Below are 27,821 nucleotides of genomic sequence, written 5' to 3' on the forward strand. Positions count from 1 at the left end.
TTAACAATCTGAATAAAGGAAGGATAATTGCTGATATTAACCGAACTCACTCGGTGAGAACGTGGTTGACAGCGTACCATGTCCCAGTTTACACTCCATCCCATTTTCCAATCCATCTACCAAGAGTTCCATCCAACTCTGATCTCACCCTTGCCGGGCAAGTTAGGTCCAAACTGGGTTTTGACAGTTTCATTGCTAACTTAACACTTTAACATCCACCAGCAGTGCGGTCGTGAATGTGTTTAAGTTAAATGACTTTTGCTGAAAAAAAGAGACATGTCAAACGTGTATCAAACAGTATGTCCCAGTTGCTGTTTGCAACGGGCAGGGTACAGACTGTACCCAACAAGCCCATGCTTGCAAAACTCAAAACAGTGTCCAACATTAGATATGATTCCGCAAATGGACATTTGCTAAATAATTCTCAGTGTGCTAAGATTACGCCAACAACCAATTTAAGATTGTCAGTCGGGCTCACAGTGTGGCACATTTGTGTGTACTGGAAGCCACGTGTATTAATACTCAGGACCCTGTTCTTTGCAGACAGAAAGAACATGTACACACATCGCGCCTGCTTCAGCTAACAAAATAAGTGACAGCCATTTGCTGACTCATTCTTCAGGGCAATGCCTTGACCAAGCAGGGTCAAGCTGCCTGGTTTAAATTTCAAACAATGCTTGACAGTTAACTGTCAGTCACCATCACTGGTACATTCTCAATGGCAATGCCTCTACCAATCAGAGTCCACTTGCTGACCAATCAGCACTCTTTTCACATACAGTGTAAATTGTTATTTTCCCCTTTTATTGGTCCTCTTGTGAAGTGTCCTGATGAGTACAAGACAAAAAGTTTCTACATCTCTTTTTTCAGCAATACTCAAGTTCCGCACTACCAAACAACTATTAAATGACTTAATTTGTATTGTGGCTCACTTAACCCACATGTACCCTACCAGAAGAACTGTGCCCTCTCTCTGCTAACTCCTCTTAACTGGAAACCCGAGAGAATTCCACTGTTCCATGCAGAACTCTTCAACTCAAGGTTAATTCCTCATTCAAGCAATAGAACAAAAGTAAAATACTGCAGATGCTGGAAATCTGAAATAAAAACAGAACATTCTGGAGGTACTGAACATCTCAGACTTGCAGTATCCTCAGTATTTTGCTTTTGTACCAAGTGTCAAATTCACTGTCACTCTCTTCCAGGAATGCCCACCTTGAAGAAGTTCTGCTCTTCTCTGACAGGATTTCGATCTGTCTCTTCTATCTTGTTAGAACTTATTACATTTCTAACCTTTCCCAATTCAGACAAAAGGTCATTGACCTGAAACGCTAACTCTGTTTCTCTCTCCACTCTTGCTGCTGAGTGTTTCCAGTTTTGTCTGTTTTTCCGGTGTTGTTAACTTCATATTCAATCGGTCAAACTCATTCACATTTCACTCTTAACTGTATTTTCAATACAGAGTACCAGAATCGAAGGCAAACATATAAAGAACCTGTTTTTATATATTGCGGTATGGATATAAAACACAGAGGTCATCCGATGTTGTTAAACTTGTGTCCTGGGAATGGTGACTGTACCTGATAGTTGCACTCAGGGTCCAGACAATGGTAATGCTCTCTGTATTGATAGGCGCAGTGAATGTGTCCACATTGCTGACTGCCAGAAAACCTGCAAATGAGGGAAAAAGCAGGAGCGATTCAGTGAGATATCCGGCTCTTTGTCTTCAGCTACCCCTTTTTGTTTTAACACGTAGCCTAACTGTGATATAAACTGGTATTCTCGGACACCCTGAGTTAACACACTTTCTAGCTAATAATCGATTAATACCAGACATTTCTCTATACGCCTGATACCAGGCCTTGCACTAGGACCAACATGACCAGCTGTTGTAGCACAGTGGAAAGCTGTGCACATGGCTGTAATGAGGCAGGAACAGACATGGGCCTATGACCTCGCCTTGCCCCTGCCAATTCCACAGAGCTTTGGTACTTAGAAATTGCTGTGTTTGTTGAGCTGCATTTCAGTATATTGAAATTATTTCCACATTTCCCCTGGCAGAAGAGTCTCGAATTATCGGGGGGTGGGAGGAGAAGTTTCAGGATAAGGGGTTGTCCACTTAGGACTGAAATGAGGAGAAATTTCTTAGTTGTGAATCTTTGGAATTCTCTAGCCTAGAGGGCTGTGGAGACTCAGTTGTTGAGTATATTCAAGACAGAGATTGATAGATTTTTGGGAATGAAGGGTTATGGGGATAGGATAAGAAAGTGGAATTGATGTAGAAGATCAGCTGTGATCTTACTGAATAGTGGAGCAGGTTCAAGTCAAATGTCTTCTCCTGTTTTGATTTCTTATGTTCTTATTGGGGAGCAGGGAAATGATGTGATTGGCCTGTATTAAATCTAACAAGCCTTATTTTTTCAGGGGAAGCTAGAAGTATTAAACAGCGATTAGGACACAGTTCCCTTAACACCCCCATTCTAAACACCATCAGGGATGTGGTGGGGGTGGGGGGGGAGATTTTCTATATTTCTGGTGTGTTCATAACATTATAAATGGAGCAGGAACATTAGTATTACCATTTCCAGAAAAACTGTTAAAAGCATTTGGAAAGAACACACTGGCAATTTTGCTTGGAATATTGAAATAGTCCTGATATATTTACCATGTCGGGGAGACAGTGGCAGAGTGGTAATGCCACCAGACTATTAATCCAGAGGCCCAGGCTAACGTTTTGGGGTCATGGGTTCAAATCCCACCACAGCAGCTGGTGGAATTTAAACTCAATTAAATAGATAGACATTAAATAGACAGCCCCTTTCTAAACACACGACTGCTAGCATCTGGAAGGACAAGGGCAGACACAAGGAAACACCGCCACCTGCAAGTTCCCCTCCAAGCCACTCATCACCCTGACTTGGAAATATATTGGCCATTCCTTCACTGTCGCTGGGTCAAATTCCTGGAACTCCCCCCTTAACCGCACCGTGGGTGTACCTACACCACATGGACTGCAGCGGTTCAAGAAGGCAGCACCACCACCTTCTCAAGGGCAATTAGGGATGGGCAATAAATGTTGGTCTAGCCAGTGACACCCACATCCAATAAATGAATGAATTTTAAAAATTAATAAATCTGGAATATAAAGCTAATCTCAGTAATGGTGGCCATGACAACTATCATGTAATGTCATTAAAAATCCATCTGGATCACTAATGTCCTTTAGGGAAGGAAATCTGCCATCCTTACCTGGTCTGGCTTATATGTGACTCCAGACCCACAGCAATCTGGTTCACTCTTAACTGCCCTCTGAAATAGCCCAGCGAGCCACTCAGTTGAAGGGCAATTAGGGATGGGCAGCAAATGCCGGCTATGTCATCGACACCCACATCCCATGAAAGAATAAAAATTTAACACAGGGCCCCTACTTAACAGCTGACTGAATAGAAATCATCGTGCTCCATACAGCAGTATGTTTGACCAAGTGTGTGCATGAGTTTGTTTCAGGTTACAGCAGTGGAAGAGCAAAATGGATGTGTTACAAAGGCTAGTTTCTTTCCAAATTGAACCCTTTGACAGTCTCTCCTTCATGTGAAGACCCTGTGTTGCTCTGGGCTATAGTTGTCTCTCCAGCTACAGTTGAACTGCAGGAATGGTTTCACCCTGTACCCAAGTGTTTCTGGGTCAAATGTTGGCTGGAGTCCATTCAGAATGAAAACAAGCAAAGCTGAGACAATTTGACAAGAGTTGTCATAGCCAATGGGCTCCTAACTCCATATAGCAGCAGTGTAAGTTCAGACAAAGTGAGGGTCATGGTTACCACTGGGATTCCTAATCCAATTAGTTTGTAATTGTCTCCAATAGGGGCTCACAATTGTTATTTGTCATGTCAAAAGTCTCTCCTTTACTTGCCCTCCCAGTGACAGGTGAACTAGACTGATAAGAAACTCAGGGATTAGCTACATAGCCCTTGCTAAGGGATCAGTCTAAGTACACATGCACTCTCATTGGGAGCCACTCAGTGTGTGTGTGCTACAGTGGGTGTTAAATAACGTAACAAAACAGGAGACAGTATAACCAAGACAATGATTAAAAGATGCAGGATGGTGAATAACATGTTTCCCCATTTCCTAACTCCTGTCAGCATCTGGGAGGAGGAATCAAACTGGAATTCTTCATCAATGTTCAAACAGCCTCCCTGCTACAGGGTGAGTCACCGATAGAGGCTTCTCTAGATTGAAACGCACTTTATAGTTGGTCCTCGAACCAAGAATTTCCAAACCTCATTGAGTATATGTGCCAGCCTCAGGGTTTAAACCCCAGGTATGTAAAACAACCACCTAGGGATGGGCAATAAACACTGGCCCAGCCAGCGAAGCCCACATCCTGTGAATGAATAATTAAAAAAATATTCTCATTATGTAGCTGACTTCTTCCATGAGGCAAGTTCGGTGTGGCATTAATATATAGACGCTATAAATTCATTTCAACTGATTTGGGATATTTTTTAACGTTTGTCTTTCCAAGCTACACTACACTTAGTTTAATGTTTTTTCTCTTTTTCCCCTGGTCACAACACACTCTTAAATACAAAAATCAAATGGCAAAACTCGCCATCAACAAGTATCGTGTGACTGTGCTGTTGTTACTCTACAAACTCCGAGAGTGAGAATGAATGCAGCTGAGAGCTGTCCATTGATCAGCCAACAGGTTGGGAAGGATGGTCCTTGGGGATCTTCTACCTCAGCTGCCTACCAATTGCGCTGTTACGAAGGTACCGCTGTTCACTTCATGCCTTTTAGTATTGATAAGCAGATCAAAAGACAGAAGCTTGAATGGGATTTGGTTTTCATGTTAAAGCCACCCCCATTTTAGCTGATAGTTTTTAAAACAGCGTTTGAATTTTATTCTGGGGAGGGTCAGATAGTATACATTATTCATAGGAAGACCAGCTCTCTAAAATGTATTTCTACTTGTTGATAGTTATCTGTAGAATTATAATAATTGTAATGAGTTTGAGTTTATGATGAGTCCTGTTCCTAAGCTAGAAACATAGCAACAGGCCCTAGATTTGTGTTTTTTGTGTTCCAGGTAGCAAAACAACAAGGTGCAGATGGAGGCAACAGTAACACAGTCAAATCTCTCTCAAATTGGGCCCTGCATATGCAAAGCCTGTTGATGGGCTACTTAGTGACAAATAGAGGTTTCAAGCTGACTAAAAAGAAAAGTGCTCCCAGTTTAGAGGTTAGCTGCCAATAGACATGGCACTTTCTGACTGGTCTGTCATGCAGGGAACTGATGGCATTGTCGGCCTTTGGAACTATGGATCACTCCATGTAGGACAAGCTAAACACAGCAAGCCTACCATCACTGTGGCTGTGCACCTTGGTTATCAGACTTCTGTATTTACATGGTGGAATGTACGGAGACTTGATGAAAAAATCGAAAGGGAGGACGGTAGTGCATGGAGAGGTCACTTCCCTTGGGCCTAGGGCTGCCAACCCTGGAGGTTATCACAAGGGTCACCCACCCATCTGCCCCACCTCCACTGTACTGCCATTGGCGGTCCAGCACACTAACCTACCAATCAGAAATCAAACAGATCATTTTCGATATCTAATTGGCCGCTTCTTGACAGTCAGACAACCCTTTTCCTTCTGTCTCCAATATTTTTACAATTAATAACCGGAAGCGTTCACTCCTGGGTTTGTCCTACGGGGATTACACCTGGTGGTGAGCTGGAGTTTAATCTTGAATGGGGGGGAAGAGCGCCAGGCAGCCCTGGAGGGTTGGCAACCCTTCGTTGGATCAAAAGTAAAAGAATGGGGGAGAGTTGGGGTGGGGGGGCCAGATGAAGGTGCGTTTGGACTCCTCATCTCCTTAAAAAATAAAGTCATAGCAACCAAAGGGGGTGGCCTATCAGTTGGTGGTAAGAGAGTAAGGATGTTGTTGGTGTCAGTTATAAGGGCTCGCTACAGAAGCACATCATTCTAATAGTTTAATTCAGAAAGCTGCAGTGTCCACGTTCCAACAAATCTACTTGTTCATCTCGATTGGAGGATTTCATCAGTTCAGTGACAGCCACACTCAAGGTGAGTCCTTGAGCTGATATAGCACAGCAGCAGCAGCAGGAATATAGGTAAAATGATTACAGCAGCAGTGCCAACAGCTGTAACATCCCCTTCCACCCATCACCTTCACAACTTCAGGTCATTTCCAAAAAATAAAAATTAACCAACCAGCATTCTCTGAGTAGATGGGGTGATTTGGGGTGTAGGCCATCAGCAGGTAGATTACTGCAATAAAATATAAATAACTTTAAAACATCAAGTGCTCAGGAGGGGACAGTTTCAAAAAGAAAACAAGAGCTAGGGGTGGGTGCGGGGGTGGGTGCAGGGGTGGGAGGGACATTGGTCTGCTCTTTACCTTTACTGTTACAGCAAATGTTCCCGACAAGATTTCAAAGCGAGGTGAACGAAAAGGGAACACTGCAACGTTAAATAGTCAACGGAAGGAGATCAGGGGGACTCTCAACGCCGGATTCCAGACAGGACACAACATTAGAGACATTGGCCAGGGTTTTATGGCCCCCACCGTGGCGTGTCTTCCCCCCCCACCCAACCCCTGTGGATGAAGCGAGCCATTTAAATCTCCGTTCAGTTCGGCGGGACCTTAATACCCCACTGGGTGGTGGGGGGGGGGGGGTGTAGAGGGTACTGTGAAATCCTGGCAATTCTTAGTAACTCATTAGCGGCCTGTAAAAGCTCAGGAAAGAGCAGAAAAAGCCGCAAATGTCACTGTTGGGATGATTCGCACAGTGAGGCATAGATTTTAGTAATGGTGCCCCCCCCAACCACCCCCCCAACCCCCACCCCACCCCCGGCCTCCCGGATGAGAGGTTTCCACAAAGGGATCAGGTGGGAGGAGGGGGGGGGGTTCCCTGTGGTTGTCAGATTTGCACTTTTCTAAACCTGCACAGCTCTTTATTTTCTGTTACGGTATAGTGCAATAAACCATTTTCAGTAATAATAGTATTTTCTATATTCAGAGGGGGGGTGTCACTGAGGATGTGTTAATACTTGGAGGGGTACCTGGGAGGGGGAGGAATTAATACTTGGAGGGGTTTATTAACACTAGGAGGGGTTATCCAGAGGGTGTATTAATATTTGCATGGTTTATACATGGAATTCCTAAAACTATGACAAGGGAGGAGGTTTGGACCCCAAAATGAAAATTACCTTCCAAACACGTTAATATTTAGCATTCATTCATCCTCTCTATCTGCTGGGATTGATTTAAGGATCACATTGATGTTTGGAACATGTCTGTTTAAAAAATAGGGCTGGGAGTTGAGATTGCTGAGGAATGGGATTGTGGTAGGGTTGCCAAATATTGTGTGCACCAGTGTGTATGTGTGAGAGGGTGTGTGCATATGTGTGTGTGTGCGCGTGTGTGTGTGTGTGTGTGCGCGTGTGTGTATGTGTGTGTGTGTGTGTGTGTGTGTGTGTGTGAGAGAGAGAGAGAGAAGCTGGGTTGCAAACAGAAGAGACTGAGAGATGCAGTTTGTTAGAATATTGTCCTTCCTCCCAGTGACCTGGGTATAAATTCAGGCTCAGTTTCCTCTCCTTTATGTCAGTAATAGTTCTAAAGTGGAATCAGTTTATCCACTTTCCAATCCAGCCTCCCATGGACATGAGTCTGTAGCACAAAACTGTCCTCATAATTCATAATTCATAAGTGGCAGATGGAAAATAGTTATTCGTAATTTTACACACTGCATATCAAACCTTCGCTGTAATTGTACTTCAACCTGTCTGATTCGGCTGCTAGGATTAGCTCAGAGGAGAGCTCGGGTCCATTAAAAAGACAGCCAATTAGAGAAGCTTATTCGCCAACACAATCGCCTTTCTAATGTTCCCCATCAGATATCACTGTCCTGAGGGATACAGCATGTGACATGCACCTAATGAATACCAATGCATACAGTGCATTCTGGGTGGTAATTACAGTGATGCCATGTAGCTAGAATTCATGCTACACAGCGTTCTGACTAGTTTGTAAAGAAACATACGTCTTTTGAACTTGAAATTACTAATTCAATTATTGGGCACAATTATCGCAAAAAATGACAACAAGATGGGACAAGGATTTTAGTTATTTTGGGTTAGAGAGATACAATTTCAATGAAGCAAACCCCTTGTTCGCCTTGGTTTACAATGGTAATGAAGGTCTTGTGGCACAGTGGCTAGTGTTCCTACCTCTGAGCCAGAAACTCTGGGTTTGAGTCCCACTCAAGGACTTGATGGCCAAGGAAGGTGTGTTCATAACGCAGCCAAACAGGCTGATTATCAACCTGCAAATCCATCCAACACACACCAATGGCAGGTGGTAAGAGTGGGAGAGATCCCTGGTCAGCCATGTGATGGAAGGAACATTGGAGCCTCTACCATCACTATCCATAGCTCCAGACTACAACATGTATGTTACCACAACTCAGATTCCCCCAGTGAACTGTAACCTGTATCAGAAATGCTGATACTGCGAGCACAATACTAGATTGCCCATAGCAAGTGAGCTTAGTTTACAAACTCCCCAACTCTATTTTTAACAAATTCTAGTCCTGTGAAAGGAATTATGGGGACAGCAGGCTTTACAGTGTCCATGGAGTTACTGCAGACTATGATCCCGAATGCACTGCTATACTTGCCTCATTGACAAGGGAGTGTAATGAAATAACTGCAATATAAATTTCCCTAAATGGGGCTTAATTTTTGATTAAATGAAATCAAAACATTCTAATATTTAAGAAAAACTTTCCCAAGAGGGTCTTTTATGAGCCAATAGGTTGATAACTGTTAGTGTGTGATGACTAGAGTTATGAATAATGAAAGACATAATATTGTAATACTTGGATCAGAATTCCTGTAAACTGGAAAGGGATGGGAAGAAATTCCATCTACTGGAACTCCATGTATTGACAGGAAATGGGACTTCTCCATGGCTGGAGGGCTCGCTAGCCTTCACTAGAGTGCATAGTGGAACGTCATGAATGGGAGGGGCACTGTGGGGAGACAGTAGCATAGTGGGAATGTCACTGGACTATTACACCAAATGCTCCGGGGACATAGACTGAAATCCCACCATGCCAACTGGTGGAATATGTATTCGATTAATCGATTGAAAGCTAGTCTCAGTAATGGTGACCATGACAACTATCATCGATTGTTGTAAAAACCCAACTGGTTCACTAATGTCCTTTAGGGAAGGAAATCTGCCACCCTTACCTGGTCTGGCCTACATGTGACTCCAGACCCACAGCAATGTGGTTAACTTTTACCCTGCCCTCTGAAAATGGCCCAGCAAGGCCACTCAGTTCAAGAGGAATGAGGGACGGGCAACAAATGCTGGCCTTGCCAGCGACACCCACATCCCATGAGAGAAAACGATAAAAGGACCTGTCTTTGGGCAGAGAGCTGCTGAAGATGAATGAATGGGACAGGACACCACACTAGATAATTGACCCACTGATGGCTCAGGAGACCGCTCACTGGACATGTCAGGACAACTGTGTGTGTGAACTACAAGTGCACACAAAGAAGGGATTTAGGATTTCACCACAAATGAGCAGAGAAAATTGTTTCCCTTGCCTCCCCTCCAACCGGCTCAGTAACTCCTCTGGCTTGGTCCCAACACTTCTTTTTCCCAAATAATTGGCTTCCAACCCCTTTTCCTATTCACAGTGGTTCTCTGTGATAAGATGGCACACCAAATATGCAAAAATCAGCTCACTTATTTAGTTCATTTACAACAACAGCATTGAATTAAAGAGATACCTTTGAAAACGTGAAATAAAAACAGCAAGTTGTAACAAGATGTACAATCCACTGGAGCCTGAGAGTTGGCATTGGCGAGTAGGAGTTACCAACACTTTCTTTCAAACATTTCAATGCACCTTTCAGCTTTAAACATCCATACAGAGTGGATTATATTTTGCCTTAGAACTCTTTATTTTCATAATTAAATCCTAAATCCTTTTGCTAAATGTTGTTATTGTATTTTGCTTTTTTTTTTGACAATGCTTATTTTGCATAACCGGTAATCCTTCCAAGACTGAGATGCATTTGCCATTTTTTTTTTTAATCCAAAAAAAAGCTATTTGCTTCCTGCCCTTCCCCCTCCTTCCATCACTGATCTGGTTTTCTCAATAAAGTCTTAAACAAGGAAAAATTATTGCATCGTCCATTAAACTGTCATATCTGGAACTTGTAGTTTGAAGGGATAAGTAAAAACAGGAAATTAATGTTTATGGGTGTATCTGGGAAACTATTTGTTAAAGAACGGAGTATATATATTTTTAACAATATAGCTGACAGTTTTCATAACTTCAATGCCAGCTGTTATTGGTAGTGGTCCCTGTGCACCCAGACTGAAGTGGGCCATCAGTAAATCTGTTGACGCTGCTCTGTCAAGCTTCACTCGCTGCACTTTAACTTTTGGACAACACTCAAGAGTAATTTGCTCTCTACACATTTCCCTGTTTGCAAGGAGAGATGTAACACCAGTGGAGCCAGTCGAATAGGAAAGGCAGGATGCCGTCTATACAAAGAGACAAAAGATTGTCTTTGAGTGCTCCTTGAAATGGGAGACACCATTGTGCTCGTTATGGTCCCGGACTAACAAGTCTGAAGATCGTGGGTTCGAATCCCACCTTGGAAACTTGCAATAAAATGAATTTAACAATCTGTGGGCTAGTCTAGGAAAGATGGGCTGTGGCTAAGCCAGACCTGGTTTACTGACCGACTTCAGGGAAAGAAATCTGTTACCGCTACAGCTGACTTATTTGGCGCCAACCCGCTTGGTAAATGCAGTCTTGCCGGTGGCGCTCATTTTCCAAAGCCCAATGAGAGAGATACTTCAGGAACTGTTTGTGGATCTTGCTGCTCACGGTCCCTCAATGACAGGCAATCAGAGAGCCCGTGTGTCAGGGACACAATAACTCTTAATTATAGAGGGCCACTGTCGACACCAGCTTTAAACAGGAGTAACCCTTCCCGCCCATATTTAAAGATTGCAGTTAATATTTACTTGTACAATAAACGGGAATTTAAAATGAGGTGAAATAATTCTTGAAGATAGGGAGAAAGATTTTTAAAAATGGTGAGTCGGAAACTGTAAGTTTATTGTCCAGACTGTGTATATGAAGATATTTTTACTCCCCAGCTGAGAGGAAGATTCCGCCTGAGGAACAGAAGCAAAATACTGAGGATGCTGGAAATCTGAAATAGAAACAGAAAGTGCTGGGAAAACTTAGCAGGGCTGGAGAGGGAAACAGAGTTAATGCTTCGAGTCCAACATGACTCTTCTTCAGAATTGGTCTGTGCAATTCAGCAGAGTGTCACTGCCACTCTACCACTGTCTCAGGATCCGGAAGAGAGGGTGGTGGACTCGAGCCGAAACTGGGAGGTTTTAAAGCATCCATCTCATGTGGAAATCCCAGAACACTGTTGGGGAACACTTTCCTTTAGGGAGTGATAGCGAAACCCTGGTACCAGCTCAAAGACATCAGCAATGCTCCTCAAGCACTAATGCCTCTCAGGGGGTCATTTTAAGTGAGAGGAGCTGCCTGATTGAGACAGCCTGGTCAAACACCTTCAAATAAGAACTGGGCAATAGAAGGAACCACTGAAGCTAATTTCTTGGGCTTGATTTTCAATTCGAGGCAGTGAATATGTAAATATAAATTTACATGTGAATGCAAATTTAAAAGTGAATGCCATAATTGGACTAGACCAGATTAGTGGCACCAAGCATTACCAGGAAGTGGGAGCTGCCTGCAAAGCGTGATTGGTAAAAACAGGCGGCAGCCATGATGGGGAATGTTGCTGCCTTGCCTAAGAGAGCAGGCAGCTCCTCAGAGGACCAGCAGCCTCATCAAGCACAAAAGTAGCCAAATGAAAGGTACTGTGCTTGATCCAGTACCAAGAATCCCCAGCTTCTCAAATTTTTCACCTTTTATGTAAAAGGGATTTTCACCGCTGCCTGCCTTGAACAGATGCCTGTGTGCTAACGTGCACCAGACTGTTCTGGTTCGCTGATTTTAAAATTGAAAATCACCTTCTCGTCCACCCCAGCCAGTTATCAAGCTCCTCGAGGAGCTTAACAGGCTGGGAATTGGAGGTGAGTGGGTTCCTGACACCCTGCACCTTTTCCTGAGACCCCCAGCCCTCACTTTGAAAATTCCAGAATGCCCGGGAGCTGTTGAGATCCAGGGGCATTCTCCGGGAAGGCGATTTTCAAATCACGCGCCCCCCCCCCACCCCCTCTTGTTCCCAACTCGTCAACAGAACGTCTGTCCCCACCCCTCACCCCACCCCGCCCACCCACCCCCACCGCTTCTGCCTCCTTGGTGCTTCAAGTCCAAAACACTCGAGACACTCGACTTTTGGCGACTCTCACATTCGGAGTCTGCAGTGGTGCTTTGCCATCCCTGATAACTGCATCCTTAAACTCAAACTGCTTATCAGTGTTCCAAACTTTTCCCTTTTCCCTAAACATCAACGGATTCTTCCAGCAGAGAGTGTACTTAATCAGCCAGTAACTGCAAAAAGTTAAATTTAAACTGGCATGCTTAAAGTTACAATAAAAGTTGCTCAGAGCTACTGTGGCATTCATTACCAATGCCGGGCCCTCTAACCTTGATGTAATGAATATTTTAAACTGACTTTAGCAAAGCATATGCTTGTTTATCCCCCACACTAGATATTTTTGCCATCAAATTGAAGCTTTCCTTGCAGTCTCATGCCAGAATGTTATGCGATAGCCGAGAGTGGAAATGCACTCTCAGTGCACTCTTAGACTCATTATATATTGACAATGATGACTGTCGAAACCCCCTCAATTATAATGAAAAACATACAAATAAACATTTGGATTGCTGCTGCCAAAAGCACCATCTGCCAAAGCAGTAAAATCCACAGGAAAAAGCTAACTAAGAGATTTTTTTTTTAAAATGGAGATTATCCCGTGGTTGCTTTTTAGTGATCACACGGCAGAGTTCATTTAGCTAATTGAATACCAAAGCTTCAGCATTTTGGGCACATTAAACCATTTTAAAGACTAAAAAAAAAATCCACACGTGAAATGCAGTCCTCATTTTATGATGGCATTGGCCTCTGGACAGTTTCATCTCCACCGCATCAGTCTAATTGGCTGATTATATTCGCTGACAATTAAATATTAATGATGTAATGACACAGTGATTGCTACAGATCTCAAATGACTATAATACCGGCATTTTGATGTCTATTAAAAAAAAACCTCCAGTTCAGAGGGGGCGTAAAATCATTTGAATAAAGATGGAGATAAGCGTATCGGTCAAAATATGAAGTCATAAGATATGGGTGGTGGTGGGGGGGGGGGGGTCTTTACCCCCTTCTTGAAATCTAGACACCTCATCAAATTAGGGGCAATTTTTCAAGGGCTGGTGTCTAGCTGTCCCACAGCATCAGATCCACACAGCAGCGTTTCCTTTGTCTGAGTGCTTTAAATAAGGAAATTGAAACAGTATCGCAGCTTATCTTGTGCTGGTACGACCATCAGCGCAGAGATGTTTAGACAAATTTTATGCATTATGTAGAGCAAATATCAAAACAGAGGGCTTGGCAGATGCAACGGAGGCCTCGTTAAAATTCCTTAATTAAATCTCTGTCACAAATGGAATCAGCTCCTGGATTTTTTTTGCAGGCTACTGTTTCTGTTTGCTGCAAATATTTAGTTAAACTTGCATCAAGAATGTATTTCTTTCGCTAAAGGTCCTCACCCCGAAATAAGTACAAGCAGCTAATCGGATATGGAAGTGTGACGTTTCAGCAGGTTACACAGTCACAGCTGTTGTCCAGAAAAAAAAAACAACCCTTTCCTATTCTTCCTCTGTAGCAATAGAAAAACGTTACAAAACTAGTCTCAACTCCTGTTCGCACACTGAGGGATTCAAGGGATCTGGGAATAGGGCGGGAAATGGAGTTGAGAAAGGAGATCTGCCATGATCTTATTGAATGCCGGAGCACAGGCTCCTGGGGCCACAGGGCCTGCCCCATCTCCTGTTTCAACTGAAGAAGAACCATCCAGGCCTAATCCCACGCTCTAGTTCTTCGTCCTTTGTCTTGTAGGTGAGAGCACCTCAAATTGCAAACCCAAGCGTGTTTGAAAGGTGACTAGGGTTTCTGCCTCTACAACCCTTCCAGGCAGTAAGTCCAGACTCCCACCACCCTCTGGGTGAAATAAATTCTCCTCAGCTCCCTTCTAATTCCTTCTGCCAATTACTTTGCCAAGGGCTATGGGTCCTTCCTGTCCACTCTATCTAGGCCCTTATGTCCATTTTTTGAGTTTGCTAAATTGCGGAAGATATTTTAACACCTGCATTTTGTAGGTATGTGTTCTCATCTTTGCTGTGACTTTGTAACATAAGAAACTTGGAATATTGGACTTAGGAGCAGGAATAGGCCATTCAGCCTATTGAGCCTGCTCTATCATTCAATAGGGTCATGGCTGATCTGTTTGTGGTCTCAGCTCCACTTTCCTGTCTAACCCTTGGCTGCCTTTTCTGTCAAAAATCTGTCTAACTCTGCCTTGAATAAATTCAATGATCCAGCCTCCACTGCTTTCTGGGGAAGAGAATTCCACAGATTAATCATGCTCTGAGAGAAAGATTTTCTCCCCATCTCCGCCTTAAACTGTGTCCCCTAGTTCTAGTCTCCCCAACAAAAGAAAACATCCTCCTGGTATCCACCCTGTCAAGTCCCCTCAGGATCTTATATATTTCAATAAATCCACCTCTCATTTGTCTAAACTCCAATGGGCATAGACCCAACATGTTTAACATTTCTTCATAAGATAAGCCCCTCATCCCAGGAATGAGTCAAGTGAACCTTCCCTGAATCACCTCTAATGCGATTATGTCCTTTTTCAAAGAAGGAGAACAAACTGTACACAGTATTCCAGATGTGGTCTCACCAATGGTCTGTACAGCTGCAGTAAACCTTCCCTACATTTATATTCCATTCCCCTTGAGATAAACACCAACATTCCGTATGCCTTCCCAATCACTTGCTGTCCCTGCATACAGTTAAGGGAGGGATTAGCTCACCGCTGTAATAGCTCTGCTCTCCCTGTGTTATTTTGTAGTTGCATTACTCTACTCCATCCAGCTGCAACTTGCATCTTTTTTGCATTCTTCTGGAATCAGGCTGTGTTGAAGTGTCATGGTTCCCAGCAGCAAGATCAATATTGACATCCTGACCTCGACAATGGCATCTTACCCTAACAATAGTGAGTGTACAAGTCCAGCTCTGACAGTAATGTCAATGGAAAATCACCACAAGGAGCCAAGGTGGCATCATTAGCATTGGCTCCCATCACAATACTAACGCTAGTCCTGACTCAATTATTACAATCCCTTAGTTGTAACTCCAAGACTTTCCCAATGGCTGGTACTTTGATCTAAAAGTAGAAGGCCAGCACGGGCCTAGGATGAACATGGCACCCCTCTCTTCACTCAAGACTTAGGAGCAGGAGTAGGCCATTCAGCCCATCGAGCTTGTTCTGCCATCCAGTAAAATCATGGTTGATCTGATTGTGGCCTCAACTCCACCCTCCAGTCTGCTCCCCCATTACCCTTGAGTCCCTTGTCTATCAAACATTTAATTTGGCCTTGAATATAATCAATGACCCAGCCCCAGTCTGAGAAAGAGAATTTCACAGGCTAATGACCCTCTGAGAGAAAACATTTCTCCTTATCTCAGTCTTAAGCGGGAGACCCCTAGTTTTTAAACAGTGCCCCCCCAGTTCTAGATTTCCCACAAGGGGAAACATCCTTGCAGCATCCACTCTGTCAAACCCCCTCAGGATCTGATCTGTTTCAATAATTAAAGTAAAAGTGAGAATGTTATGCTTCAGTTACACAGGACATTGGTGAGACTGCACCTCGAATACTGTGTGCAGTTTTGGTCTCCTTGTTTAAGAAAGGATGTAAATGCATTGGAGGTGGTTCAGGGGAGGTTTACTACATTGATACCTGGAATGAGTGGGTTGTCTTATGAGGAAAGGTTGGTCAGACTGGGCTTGTTTCCACTGGAGTTTAGAAGAGATGGATTGATTGGATTGAAATGTATAAGATCCTGAATGGCCTTGACAAGGTGGGTGTCAAAAGGATGTTTCCTCTTGTGGGTGAGACCAGAACCCGGGGGCACGGTTTTAAAATTAAATTTAAGACAGAGATGAGGAGAAAGGGCTGTGCGACTTTGGGACTCTCTGCCTCAGAAGGTGGTGGAAATGGGGGTCGCTGAATATTTTTAGGGCAGAGGTAGATGGATTTTTGTTAGGCAAGGGAATCAAAGGTTATCAGGGGTAGATAGGAATGTGGAAATCAAAACACAAGCAGATCAGCCAAGATCTTATTGAATGGCAGAACAGGCTCGAGGGGCTGAATTGTCTACTCCTGTTTCTCCTATTTCTTATGTTCTTGTACAACCTGCTCAACCTTTTCTCACACCATCAAATATTAGCACGGGACTGTCCAGGATGGACCCAAACACTAGTCATAGTCATTACAGCATAGAATGAGGCCATTCAGCCCATCCAGTCCTTGCAAGTTCGAGGATGGCCAGTAGTTTTTTGAATCTTGCTCATAACCGAGAGAGCAATGAGTCTACACATCTGATGATCCCATCAGAGCAGGTGTGAACTAGGCAGGAAAGGGAAAGGATTCAAATATCGTAGGTTTCCTGAGTTCAGCAGGAGATAGAAGAACAGGTTGGCCTGTGGATTCTATTTTATTAACTTGGAATCAATCCAACAAATATTTGCCTGACTCTTGGGCATGAGGGAAGTTTCACCTGGAGCCAAGTTGACTTTACTGCACAAACGTGTTCACGTGTGTGAAATGATGCACCTGCAAAACGTGCAGGGGGCTCGATTCAAGCCATGCCCTCCCCTGGGGGCCTGGTACTGGTAGAGGCGAGGAGGAAATAGGGCCTGCGGGACTGGACTCACATCAGGGTGGCCTGCACTCTGCTGAACAGCAGCGGCCAATCTGTCCCGCTTGCCTCTGAAGTGGAAAAAATTAAAATATGAACTTAACGGCCTGTCTTTGGCCTGTCCCAGATCCTCCAGGCAATGAGGGCGTGGATGGGGCCTAGTGGGGAGGAGGGGAGCAAGGAGAAGGACATCAATAAGGACATAACATTCGGATGCCCCTGGACCTGGACACCCAGCGAGCGGATTCTCAGAAAAATGTAGCTGGAGAAAACCATTCCTCCTATATGCCTACGAGCGATGGACCTGGCCCAAGACCAACCCCTGCCCTTGCTGTGCCCCTCAGGGAAACCCCAAATAATCCCAGGGCAATGTAAACAAGGGAGAGTGATAGTACATTGGAGGCTCTCCCCCTTTTTTCCTCCTGGTCTTTGGAGCAGGGGAAATGGGAGAATTGCCAAGTTACGCTCCGTAGAAGTAATTTTGACTTAGGACAATAAAGAACCAAAAATAAGGAGATGTGCTTGATGGGTAGCTGAGTTGGGTTTTTTTTTAACTTATTCATGGGATGTGGGTGTCGCTGGCTAGACCAGCATTTATCACCCATCCCTAATTGCCCTTGAGAAGGTGGTGGTGAGCTGCCTTCTTGAACCGCTGCAGTCCCTGTGGTGTTGGTACACTCATAGTGCTGTTAGGGAGGGAGCTCCAGGATTTTGATCTGGCAGTGGTAGAGGGAGTGAATGTTTGTGGATGTGGTGCCAATCAAGCGGGCTGCTTTGTCCTGGATGGTGTCCAGCTTCTTGAGTGTTACTGGAGCTGCACTCACCCAGGCAAGTGGAGAGTTTTTCATCACACTCCTGACTTGTGCCTTGTAGATGGTGGGCAGGCTTTGGGGAGTTGGCAGGGAGCATTGCCCTTTGCATCCTATTGTCCAGGAGATTAAATGATCCTCTACTTGTGAAGCTCAAGAGACTTTGCTCAACAATCTTGATTTTGTTCAAATTTAGACCTCTGTGGCTTCCACTTGGAAATGATTCGAGCTGTGCTCCTTATTGGAATGAGCGTGTCGTGGAGATGACCAGTTTGTGTGTGTAGTTGGCATACAAACACTATTGATAACAGAAGTCTTATTCAAATGCTCGGGATGTGAACAATTGTTAGGATTGTTTATTTTCTCCTTGGGTGAGTCAGATAGAGCTCTGAGCTCCCCGTATCCCAGCCTGAGAAATGTACAACATACCTGGTACACCCGTGGTATCTGCATGTCTGACCCACAACCTTTACAACGTCACTGGCTCAAGATTAGAGGGTTTGAGGACAATTTTGTGCCGTGGACTAGCCTTCACTGGGCAACAGCATCCCTCCGAGTGGGACTTCTAACATTGTGTCCAGGTGGAGACCTACCAGCCCAGTACCTGCTAAAGCAGCTCTTAAAGGGACAGTGTTCGAACATTCTGCATCAACTAGTCTTCCATTCTGTGTGAGCCTCCATTCAAAATATGCCAAGTGGTATGTTTTTGCAAATTACTAAATGACTTTGAAATGCAGCCAACACAGAACAATAAAAGCCTGGATGTGTTTTCTTCAAAAGAAAACATTTATTATAGAATATAAAATTTGCATACCTGGCGATATACTTTTGGTAGATGTTTGCATCATCAGTAACAGCCCCTGACTTCTCTGATGATAATCCATTCCTGTTTTGTTTTAAACAGTAAAGGAAAATGGAAGGTTAAATTACAATAGGTTTCACATTTGAAAAAAATATATAAACTGACAGGACAAATCTAAGAGTCAGTGCTTGTTTCATGCTCTGTCTTTCTGTCTCAGGCTCATACTCGACAGGTTCTGGATGCTTAAGTTTCTAAGCATTGAAACTTCATGTTAATTATAGGTTTTGAGCAGGAACATTATGAAAACAATTCATGTCAGATTTTAACCCTTTGATTTCTCTCTCCACCTGAATCAGAACCGTTTACAGATGAGATGACTATGACCCGGGGTGAGTTTTACACAACTCCGTAGTTTCAAGTTGCTATTTAGGGTCTCTGTATATTTGGCTGAACCAAGTCCCATTGTCATCTGCCCTCAGCCCACAAATCTCCAAATTATTCCTCTGTAGGTAGATGGTAAGCGTGTCAATCGGTATAAAATGACTGGTGTTGCTTTGGGGAGGGTGAATGAACCAATCACAATGCAGAATAAATGGGTGTGTGTCATTCCAGCTGCACAATTGATACTTTAGTGTCACACATGTAAAATTACAGGAGGGTGTGCAAATTCTGGCATAAGACATAAATTAAATATGAATCTTACATTGTCTTTCTGCAGTTTGACACCTACATGTTTCAATTCTGCTCTCCGTGATGGAGTAGCCAGTAAAATGTTTCAAAGTGACCTGGTTTGAGGTTTGCTGACTACCCTCAGTGCGGCAATATTATAAATAACTAAAAACAAAAAACTGCGGATGCTGGAAATCCAAAACAAAAACAGAATTACCTGGAAAAACTCAGCAGGTCTGGCAGCATCGGCGGAGAAGAAAAGAGTTGACGTTTCGAGTCCTCATGACCCTTCGGCATCGGCGGAGAAGAAAAGAGTTGACGTTTCGAGTCCTCATGACCCTTCGGCATCGGCGGAGAAGAAAAGAGTTGACGTTTCGAGTCCTCATGACCCTTCGGCATCGGCGGAGAAGAAAAGAGTTGACGTTTCGAGTCCTCATGACCCTTCTGTCGAAGGGTCATGAGGACTCAAAACGTCAACTCTTTTCTTCTCCGCCGATGCCTTCGACAGAAGGGTCATGAGGACTTGAAACGTCAACTCTTTTCTTCTCCGCCGATGCCGAAGGGTCATGAGGACTCGAAACGTCAACTCTTTACTTCTCCGCCGATGCTGCCAGACCTGCTGAGTTTTTCCAGGTAATTCTGTTTTTGTTTATTATAAATAACTACTTCACAATTACCCATTCTGCAGAGTCGGAACTGGCCTTAAAGTGTTTTTGTTATCTTCATTTTAGAAAAATTTACTTGAATGACCAATGGGTTGTTTTAATGTTTCAACCTTTCTAATTTCATAAAAATAAAGATGGTGTCACTTTCTCTCTCTGTTTTGACGATGTTACCTCCCACATCAGAGCTTCTGACTTATCTTCCCTTTTCTTTAGCCAAGGATCCCCCCACCACTGTGGTTGACAAGGACCCTCAACCATGTCCAACCCATCTTCCGCACTTCTGTCCTCACCCCTTCCCCTCCCTCCCAGGATCATGGTCAGGTTGATAAAAACAAAAAAACTGCGGATGCTGGAAATCCAAAACAAAAACAGAATTACCTGGAAAAACTCAGCAGGTCTGGCAGCATCGGCGGAGAAGAAAAGAGTTGACGTTTCGAGTCCTCATGACCCTTCGACAGAACTTGAGTTCGAGTCCAGGAAAGAGCTGAAATATAAGCTGGTTTAAGGTGTGTGTGTGGGGGGCGGAGAGATAGAGAGACAGAGAGGTGGAGGGGGTTGGTGTGGTTGTAGCGACAAACAAGCAGTGATAGAAGCAGAATATCAAAAGATGTCAACAACAATAGTACAATAGAACACATAGGTGTTAAAGATAAAGTTGGTGATATTATCTAAACGAATGTGCTAATTAAGAATGGATGGTAGGGCACTCAAGGTATAGCTCTAGTGGGTTTTTTTTTTTATTTTATATAATGGAAATAGGTGGGAAAAGGAAAATCTTTATAATTTATTGGGAAAAAAAAGAGAAGGGGGAAACAGAAAGGGGGTGGGGATGGGGGAGGGGACTCACGACCTAAAGTTGTTGAATTCAATATTCAGTCCGGAAGGCTGTAAAGTCCCTAGTCGGAAGATGAGGTGTTGTTCCTCCAGTTTGCGTTGGGCTTCACTGGAACAATGCAGCAAGCCAAGGACAGACATGTGGGCAAGAGAGCAGGGTGGAGTGTTAAAATGGCAAGCGACAGGGAGGTTTGGGTCATTCTTGCGGACAGACCGCAGGTGTTCTGCAAAGCGGTCGCCCAGTTTACGTTTGGTCTCTCCAATGTAGAGGAGACCACATTGGGAGCAACGAATGCAGTAGACTAAGTTGGGGGAAATGCAAGTGAAATGCTGCTTCACTTGAAAGGAGTGTTTGGGTCCTTGGACGGTGAGGAGAGAGGAAGTGAAGGGGCAGGTGTTGCATCTTTTGCGTGGGCAAGGGGTTGTGCCATAGGAGGGGGTTGAGGAGTAGGGGGTGATGGAGGAGTGGACCAGGGTGTCCCGGAGGGAGCGATCCCTACGGAATGCCGATAAGGGGGGTGAAGGGAAGATGTGTTTGGTAGTGGCATCATGCTGGAGTTGGCGGAAATGGCGGAGGATGATCCTTTGAATGCGGAGGCTGGTGGGGTGATAAGTGAGGACAAGGGGGACCCTATCATGTTTCTGGGAGGGAGGAGAAGGAGTGAGGGCGGATGCGCGGGAGATGGGCCGGACACGGTTGAGGGCCCTGTCAACGACCGTGGGTGGAAAACCTCGGCTAAGGAAGAAGGAGGACATGTCAGAGGAACTGTTTTTGAATGTAGCATCATCGGAACAGATGCGACGGAGGCGAAGGAACTGAGAGAATGGGATGGAGTCCTTACAGGAAGTGGGGTGTGAGGAGCTGTAGTCGAGATAGCTGTGGGTGTCGGTGGGTTTGTAATGGATATTGGTGGACAGTCTATCACCAGAGATTGAGACAGAGAGGTCAAGGAAGGGAAGGGAAGTGTCAGAGATGGACCACGTGAAAATGATGGAGGGGTGGAGATTGGAAGCAAAATTAATAAATTTTTCCAAGTCCTGACGAGAGCATGAAGCAGCACCGAAATAATCATCGATGTACCGGAGAAAGAGTTGTGGAAGGGGGCCGGAATAGGACTGCAACAAGGAATGTTCCACATACCCCATAAAGAGACAGGCATAGCTGGGGCCCATGCGGGTACCCATAGCCACACCTTTTATTTGGAGGAAGTGAGAGGAGTTGAAGGAGAAATTGTTCAGCGTGAGAACAAGTTCAGCCAGACGGAGGAGAGTAGTGGTGGATGGGGATTGTTCGGGCCTCTGTTCGAGGAAGAAGCTAAGGGCCCTCAGACCATCCTGGTGGGGGATGGAGGTGTAGAGGGATTGGACGTCCATGGTGAAGAGGAAGCGGTAGGGGCCAGGGAACTGGAAATTGTTGATGTGACGTAAGGTGTCAGAGGAATCACGGATGTAGGTGGGAAGGGACTGGACAAGGGGAGAGAGAAGGGAGTCAAGATAACGAGAAATGAGTTCTGTGGGGCAGGAGCAAGCTGAGACGATCGGTCTACCGGGGCAGTTCTGTTTGTGGATTTTGGGTAGGAGATAGAAGCGGGCCGTCCGAGGTTGGGCAACTATCAGGTTGGAAGCTGTGGGAGGGAGATCCCCAGAGGAGATGAGGTCAGTGACAGTCCTGGAAACAATGGCTTGATGTTCAGTGGTGGGGTCATGGTCCAGGGAGAGGTAGGAGGAAGTGTCTGCGAGTTGACGCTCAGCCTCCGCGTGGTAGAGGTCAGTGCGCCAGACAACAACAGCACCACCCTTGTCAGCGGGTTTGATGACAATGTCAGGGTTGGACCTGAGAGAATGGAGTGCAGTAAGTTCAGAGAGAGACAGGTTAGAATGGGTGAGAGGAGCAGAGAAATTGAGACGACTAATGTCGCGCCGACAGTTCTCAATGAAAAGATCGAGAGAAGGTAAGAATCCAGAGGGAGGGGTCCAGGTGGAGGGAGAATATTGAAGATGGGTAAAAGGATCCGTTGAACTGGGAGAGGACTCCTGCCCAAAGAAGTGAGCCCGGAGACGAAGACGGCGAAAGAAGAGTTCAGTATCATGCCGAGCCCGAAATTCATTGAGGTGAGGGCGTAAGGGTATGAAACTAAGTCCTTTGCTGAGCACTGAACGTTCAGCATCGGAGAGGGGAAGGTCAGGGGGTATAGTGAATACTCGGCTGGGGTTGGGATTGGAAGATGGGGTGGGGACGGAGGGACAGGCAGGGGTGGAGGGTCCTAGATGGGTGTTGGAGTCGATGAGTTGTTGGAGCTTGCGTTCCTTAGCACTTGAGAGAAAGAGAAAAAGTTTCTTGTTGAGGCGTCGGATGAGCCGAAGGATAAAATGAAACTGGGGGCACGCGCAGCTTTGAAAAAGGGTACGGCGGTGCTGCTGGAGGGAGAGGTCGAGTGTGTTCATATGGCGGCGCATGGCACTGAGTGTGGATTTCAGAATGTGACGGGAACAGCAGTCCGAGAAACGTTTTATGTCCCGGAGATACCTGTAATCCTGGGTGGGTTCGAAACATGAGGGGTGGAATTTCAGTTGAAATCCATGTGGGGTAAGTCAGAGACGGAGACAGTCACTGAGAAAGGAGATATGGCTGTGAAAGCGGGTTTTAGTTTACTAAAACCCGCTTTCACAGCCATATCTCCTTTCTCAGTGACTGTCTCCGTCTCTGACTTACCCCACATGGATTTCAACTGAAATTCCACCCCTCATGTTTCGAACCCACCCAGGATTACAGGTATCTCCGGGACATAAAACGTTTCTCGGACTGCTGTTCCCGTCACATTCTGAAATCCACACTCAGTGCCATGCGCCGCCATATGAACACACTCGACCTCTCCCTCCAGCAGCACCGCCGTACCCTTTTTCAAAGCTGCGCGTGCCCCCAGTTTCATTTTATCCTTCGGCTCATCCGACGCCTCAACAAGAAACTTTTTCTCTTTCTCTCAAGTGCTAAGGAACGCAAGCTCCAACAACTCATCGACTCCAACACCCATCTAGGACCCTCCACCCCTGCCTGTCCCTCCGTCCCCACCCCATCTTCCAATCCCAACCCCAGCCGAGTATTCACTATACCCCCTGACCTTCCCCTCTCCGATGCTGAACGTTCAGTGCTCAGCAAAGGACTTAGTTTCATACCCTTACGCCCTCACCTCAATGAATTTCGGGCTCGGCATGATACTGAACTCTTCTTTCGCCGTCTTCGTCTCCGGGCTCACTTCTTTGGGCAGGAGTCCTCTCCCAGTTCAACGGATCCTTTTACCCATCTTCAATATTCTCCCTCCACCTGGACCCCTCCCTCTGGATTCTTACCTTCTCTCGATCTTTTCATTGAGAACTGTCGGCGCGACATTAGTCGTCTCAATTTCTCTGCTCCTCTCACCCATTCTAACCTGTCTCTCTCTGAACTTACTGCACTCCATTCTCTCAGGTCCAACCCTGACATTGTCATCAAACCCGCTGACAAGGGTGGTGCTGTTGTTGTCTGGCGCACTGACCTCTACCACGCGGAGGCTGAGCGTCAACTCGCAGACACTTCCTCCTACCTCTCCCTGGACCATGACCCCACCACTGAACATCAAGCCATTGTTTCCAGGACTGTCACTGACCTCATCTCCTCTGGGGATCTCCCTCCCACAGCTTCCAACCTGATAGTTGCCCAACCTCGGACGGCCCGCTTCTATCTCCTACCCAAAATCCACAAACAGAACTGCCCCGGTAGACCGATCGTCTCAGCTTGCTCCTGCCCCACAGAACTCATTTCTCGTTATCTTGACTCCCTTCTCTCTCCCCTTGTCCAGTCCCTTCCCACCTACATCCGTGATTCCTCTGACACCTTACGTCACATCAACAATTTCCAGTTCCCTGGCCCCTACCGCTTCCTCTTCACCATGGACGTCCAATCCCTCTACACCTCCATCCCCCACCAGGATGGTCTGAGGGCCCTTAGCTTCTTCCTCGAACAGAGGCCCGAACAATCCCCATCCACCACTACTCTCCTCCGTCTGGCTGAACTTGTTCTCACGCTGAACAATTTCTCCTTCAACTCCTCTCACTTCCTCCAAATAAAAGGTGTGGCTATGGGTACCCGCATGGGCCCCAGCTATGCCTGTCTCTTTATGGGGTATGTGGAACATTCCTTGTTGCAGTCCTATTCCGGCCCCCTTCCACAACTCTTTCTCCGGTACATCGATGATTATTTCGGTGCTGCTTCATGCTCTCGTCAGGACTTGGAAAAATTTATTAATTTTGCTTCCAATCTCCACCCCTCCATCATTTTCACGTGGTCCATCTCTGACACTTCCCTTCCCTTCCTTGACCTCTCTGTCTCAATCTCTGGTGATAGACTGTCCACCAATATCCATTACAAACCCACCGACACCCACAGCTATCTCGACTACAGCTCCTCACACCCCACTTCCTGTAAGGACTCCATCCCATTCTCTCAGTTCCTTCGCCTCCGTCGCATCTGTTCCGATGATGCTACATTCAAAAACAGTTCCTCTGACATGTCCTCCTTCTTCCTTAGCCGAGGTTTTCCACCCACGGTCGTTGACAGGGCCCTCAACCGTGTCCGGCCCATCTCCCGCGCATCCGCCCTCACTCCTTCTCCTCCCTCCCAGAAACATGATAGGGTCCCCCTTGTCCTCACTTATCACCCCACCAGCCTCCGCATTCAAAGGATCATCCTCCGCCATTTCCGCCAACTCCAGCATGATGCCACTACCAAACACATCTTCCCTTCACCCCCCTTATCGGCATTCCGTAGGGATCGCTCCCTCCGGGACACCCTGGTCCACTCCTCCATCACCCCCTACTCCTCAACCCCCTCCTATGGCACAACCCCTTGCCCACGCAAAAGATGCAACACCTGCCCCTTCACTTCCTCTCTCCTCACCGTCCAAGGACCCAAACACTCCTTTCAAGTGAAGCAGCATTTCACTTGCATTTCCCCCAACTTAGTCTACTGCATTCGTTGCTCCCAATGTGGTCTCCTCTACATTGGAGAGACCAAACGTAAACTGGGCGACCGCTTTGCAGAACACCTGCGGTCTGTCCGCAAGAATGACCCAAACCTCCCTGTCGCTTGCCATTTTAACACTCCACCCTGCTCTCTTGCCCACATGTCTGTCCTTGGCTTGCTGCATTGTTCCAGTGAAGCCCAACGCAAACTGGAGGAACAACACCTCATCTTCCGACTAGGGACTTTACAGCCTTCCGGACTGAATATTGAATTCAACAACTTTAGGTCGTGAGTCCCCTCCCCCATCCCCACCCCCTTTCTGTTTCCCCCTTCTCTTTTTTTTCCCAATAAATTATAAAGATTTTCCTTTTCCCACCTATTTCCATTATATAAAATAAAAAAAAAAAACCCACTAGAGCTATACCTTGAGTGCCCTACCATCCATTCTTAATTAGCACATTCGTTTAGATAATATCACCAACTTTATCTTTAACACCTATGTGTTCTATTGTACTATTGTTGTTGACATCTTTTGATATTCTGCTTCTATCACTGCTTGTTTGTCGCTACAACCACACCAACCCCCTCCACCTCTCTGTCTCTCTATCTCTCCGCCCCCCACACACACACCTTAAACCAGCTTATATTTCAGCTCTTTCCTGGACTCGAACTCAAGTTCTGTCGAAGGGTCATGAGGACTCGAAACGTCAACTCTTTTCTTCTCCGCCGATGCTGCCAGACCTGCTGAGTTTTTCCAGGTAATTCTGTTTTTGTCATGGTCAGGTTGCCCTGGTCCTCACTTTCTAACCTGCCAGCCTCCGTAGGCAAAGGATCATCCTCCGCCAATTTCACCAACCCCAGCACGATGCCATCACCAAACACATCTTCCCCTCCCCTCCCAACATTCCCAAGGGACAGCAATTGGAAAAGAAAAAAGGAAATTTTAAAGCTAATTTTTAACACGGCCCTGCTCACGTGACAGGGTCACATAAGCGGGGACGTGTTTCCATTATTTTTAATATCTTTATTTCTACAGTTCAAAGTCTTCAGCTCCCGCTGAGGCAGCTATGTGCCTTCAGGGAGTTTCAACTGAGCACACCCCCACACACTCGCACACTCCTGCGCTCGCGCTCCAGCCGCTCCTACCCTGGCAACGCTGAGGCTCTCAGCACGCCTTTCACGTCGGCTGGCCGTTAATTGGTCGGCCAGCGTGAGATCTCGGACAGGGCCCGATCACGGGGCAGCAATTGGCCCACCCGCCGTGTCCACCCAATAAGGTAAAAATCCTGCCCCTAGTCTTTAATCTTATCATTACCACTCCACTTGCCTTGCGTTTCCTAACATCCTTGCTATTTAATCTCCCTAACCCTCGAACCTATCGCTGACCTTCTTATTTTGCACCAACTGCCCCTCCCCCCCCCTTTTTCAAAAGCATAAAACCCATCACATTTCTACCTCTTTCCGGTTTCAAAGAAGAGTCACATTGGATGCAACAGGTTAGCTCCGTTTCTCTCTCCACAGACGCTGTCAGACCTGCTGAGTCTTCCCAGCATTCTCTGTTTTTATTTCAGATTTCCGGCATCTGCAGTATTTCGCTTTCACTTTCCCTCTCCCTGTTTTAATTTGCTTTCCACCTTGGAATGTGCCGGGGAGGTAACTATCGCGCTGGGTTTGACGGGCACTGACTTGGTGTCGGATGTTAACCATAGTGAAACCTCCATGGTCACAGCTGACACCCCCTCCCTCGCACCCACCTCATTCTAAACCCATCACCGTGTTGAAGAGTTTCCAAACCCCGAGGCACAGATGCATTTTCCCATAAGTACGACGTCCATTTGCTTCATTGAGACGCTCTTCCCCCTAATGGGAACACAACCCACTTCCCTAATCAAAGATTGGGAAGAGCCAAGCTCAAATGGAAGGATGTGCAGGGTTACTGGGTGAAGGTGGAGGAGTGGCACCAGGTGAATTATTCATTCAGCGAGTCAGTGGAGACCATGACGGGCTGAG

At 45.7% G+C, this 27,821-nt stretch overlaps 1 protein-coding gene across 1 annotated transcript in view; it reads right to left on the reverse strand.

The window, feature by feature from the left end:
• The window catches only part of casz1 (castor zinc finger 1), a 383,715-nt gene that overhangs the window by 70,280 nt on the left and 285,614 nt on the right, over window positions 1–27,821 (reverse strand). Inside the window, exons 9-11 of the mRNA XM_041206599.1 lie at window positions 18,657–18,728; window positions 6,240–6,296; window positions 1,581–1,671 (exon numbers count right to left, since the gene is read on the reverse strand). Of these exons, the coding sequence (XP_041062533.1) occupies window positions 1,581–1,671; window positions 6,240–6,296; window positions 18,657–18,728 (220 nt within the window). The remainder of the gene's footprint in view (window positions 1–1,580; window positions 1,672–6,239; window positions 6,297–18,656; window positions 18,729–27,821) is intronic.

Source organism: Carcharodon carcharias, chromosome 15, assembly GCF_017639515.1.
Source record: "Carcharodon carcharias isolate sCarCar2 chromosome 15, sCarCar2.pri, whole genome shotgun sequence".
Classification (NCBI taxonomy): Eukaryota; Metazoa; Chordata; class Chondrichthyes; order Lamniformes; family Lamnidae; genus Carcharodon; species Carcharodon carcharias.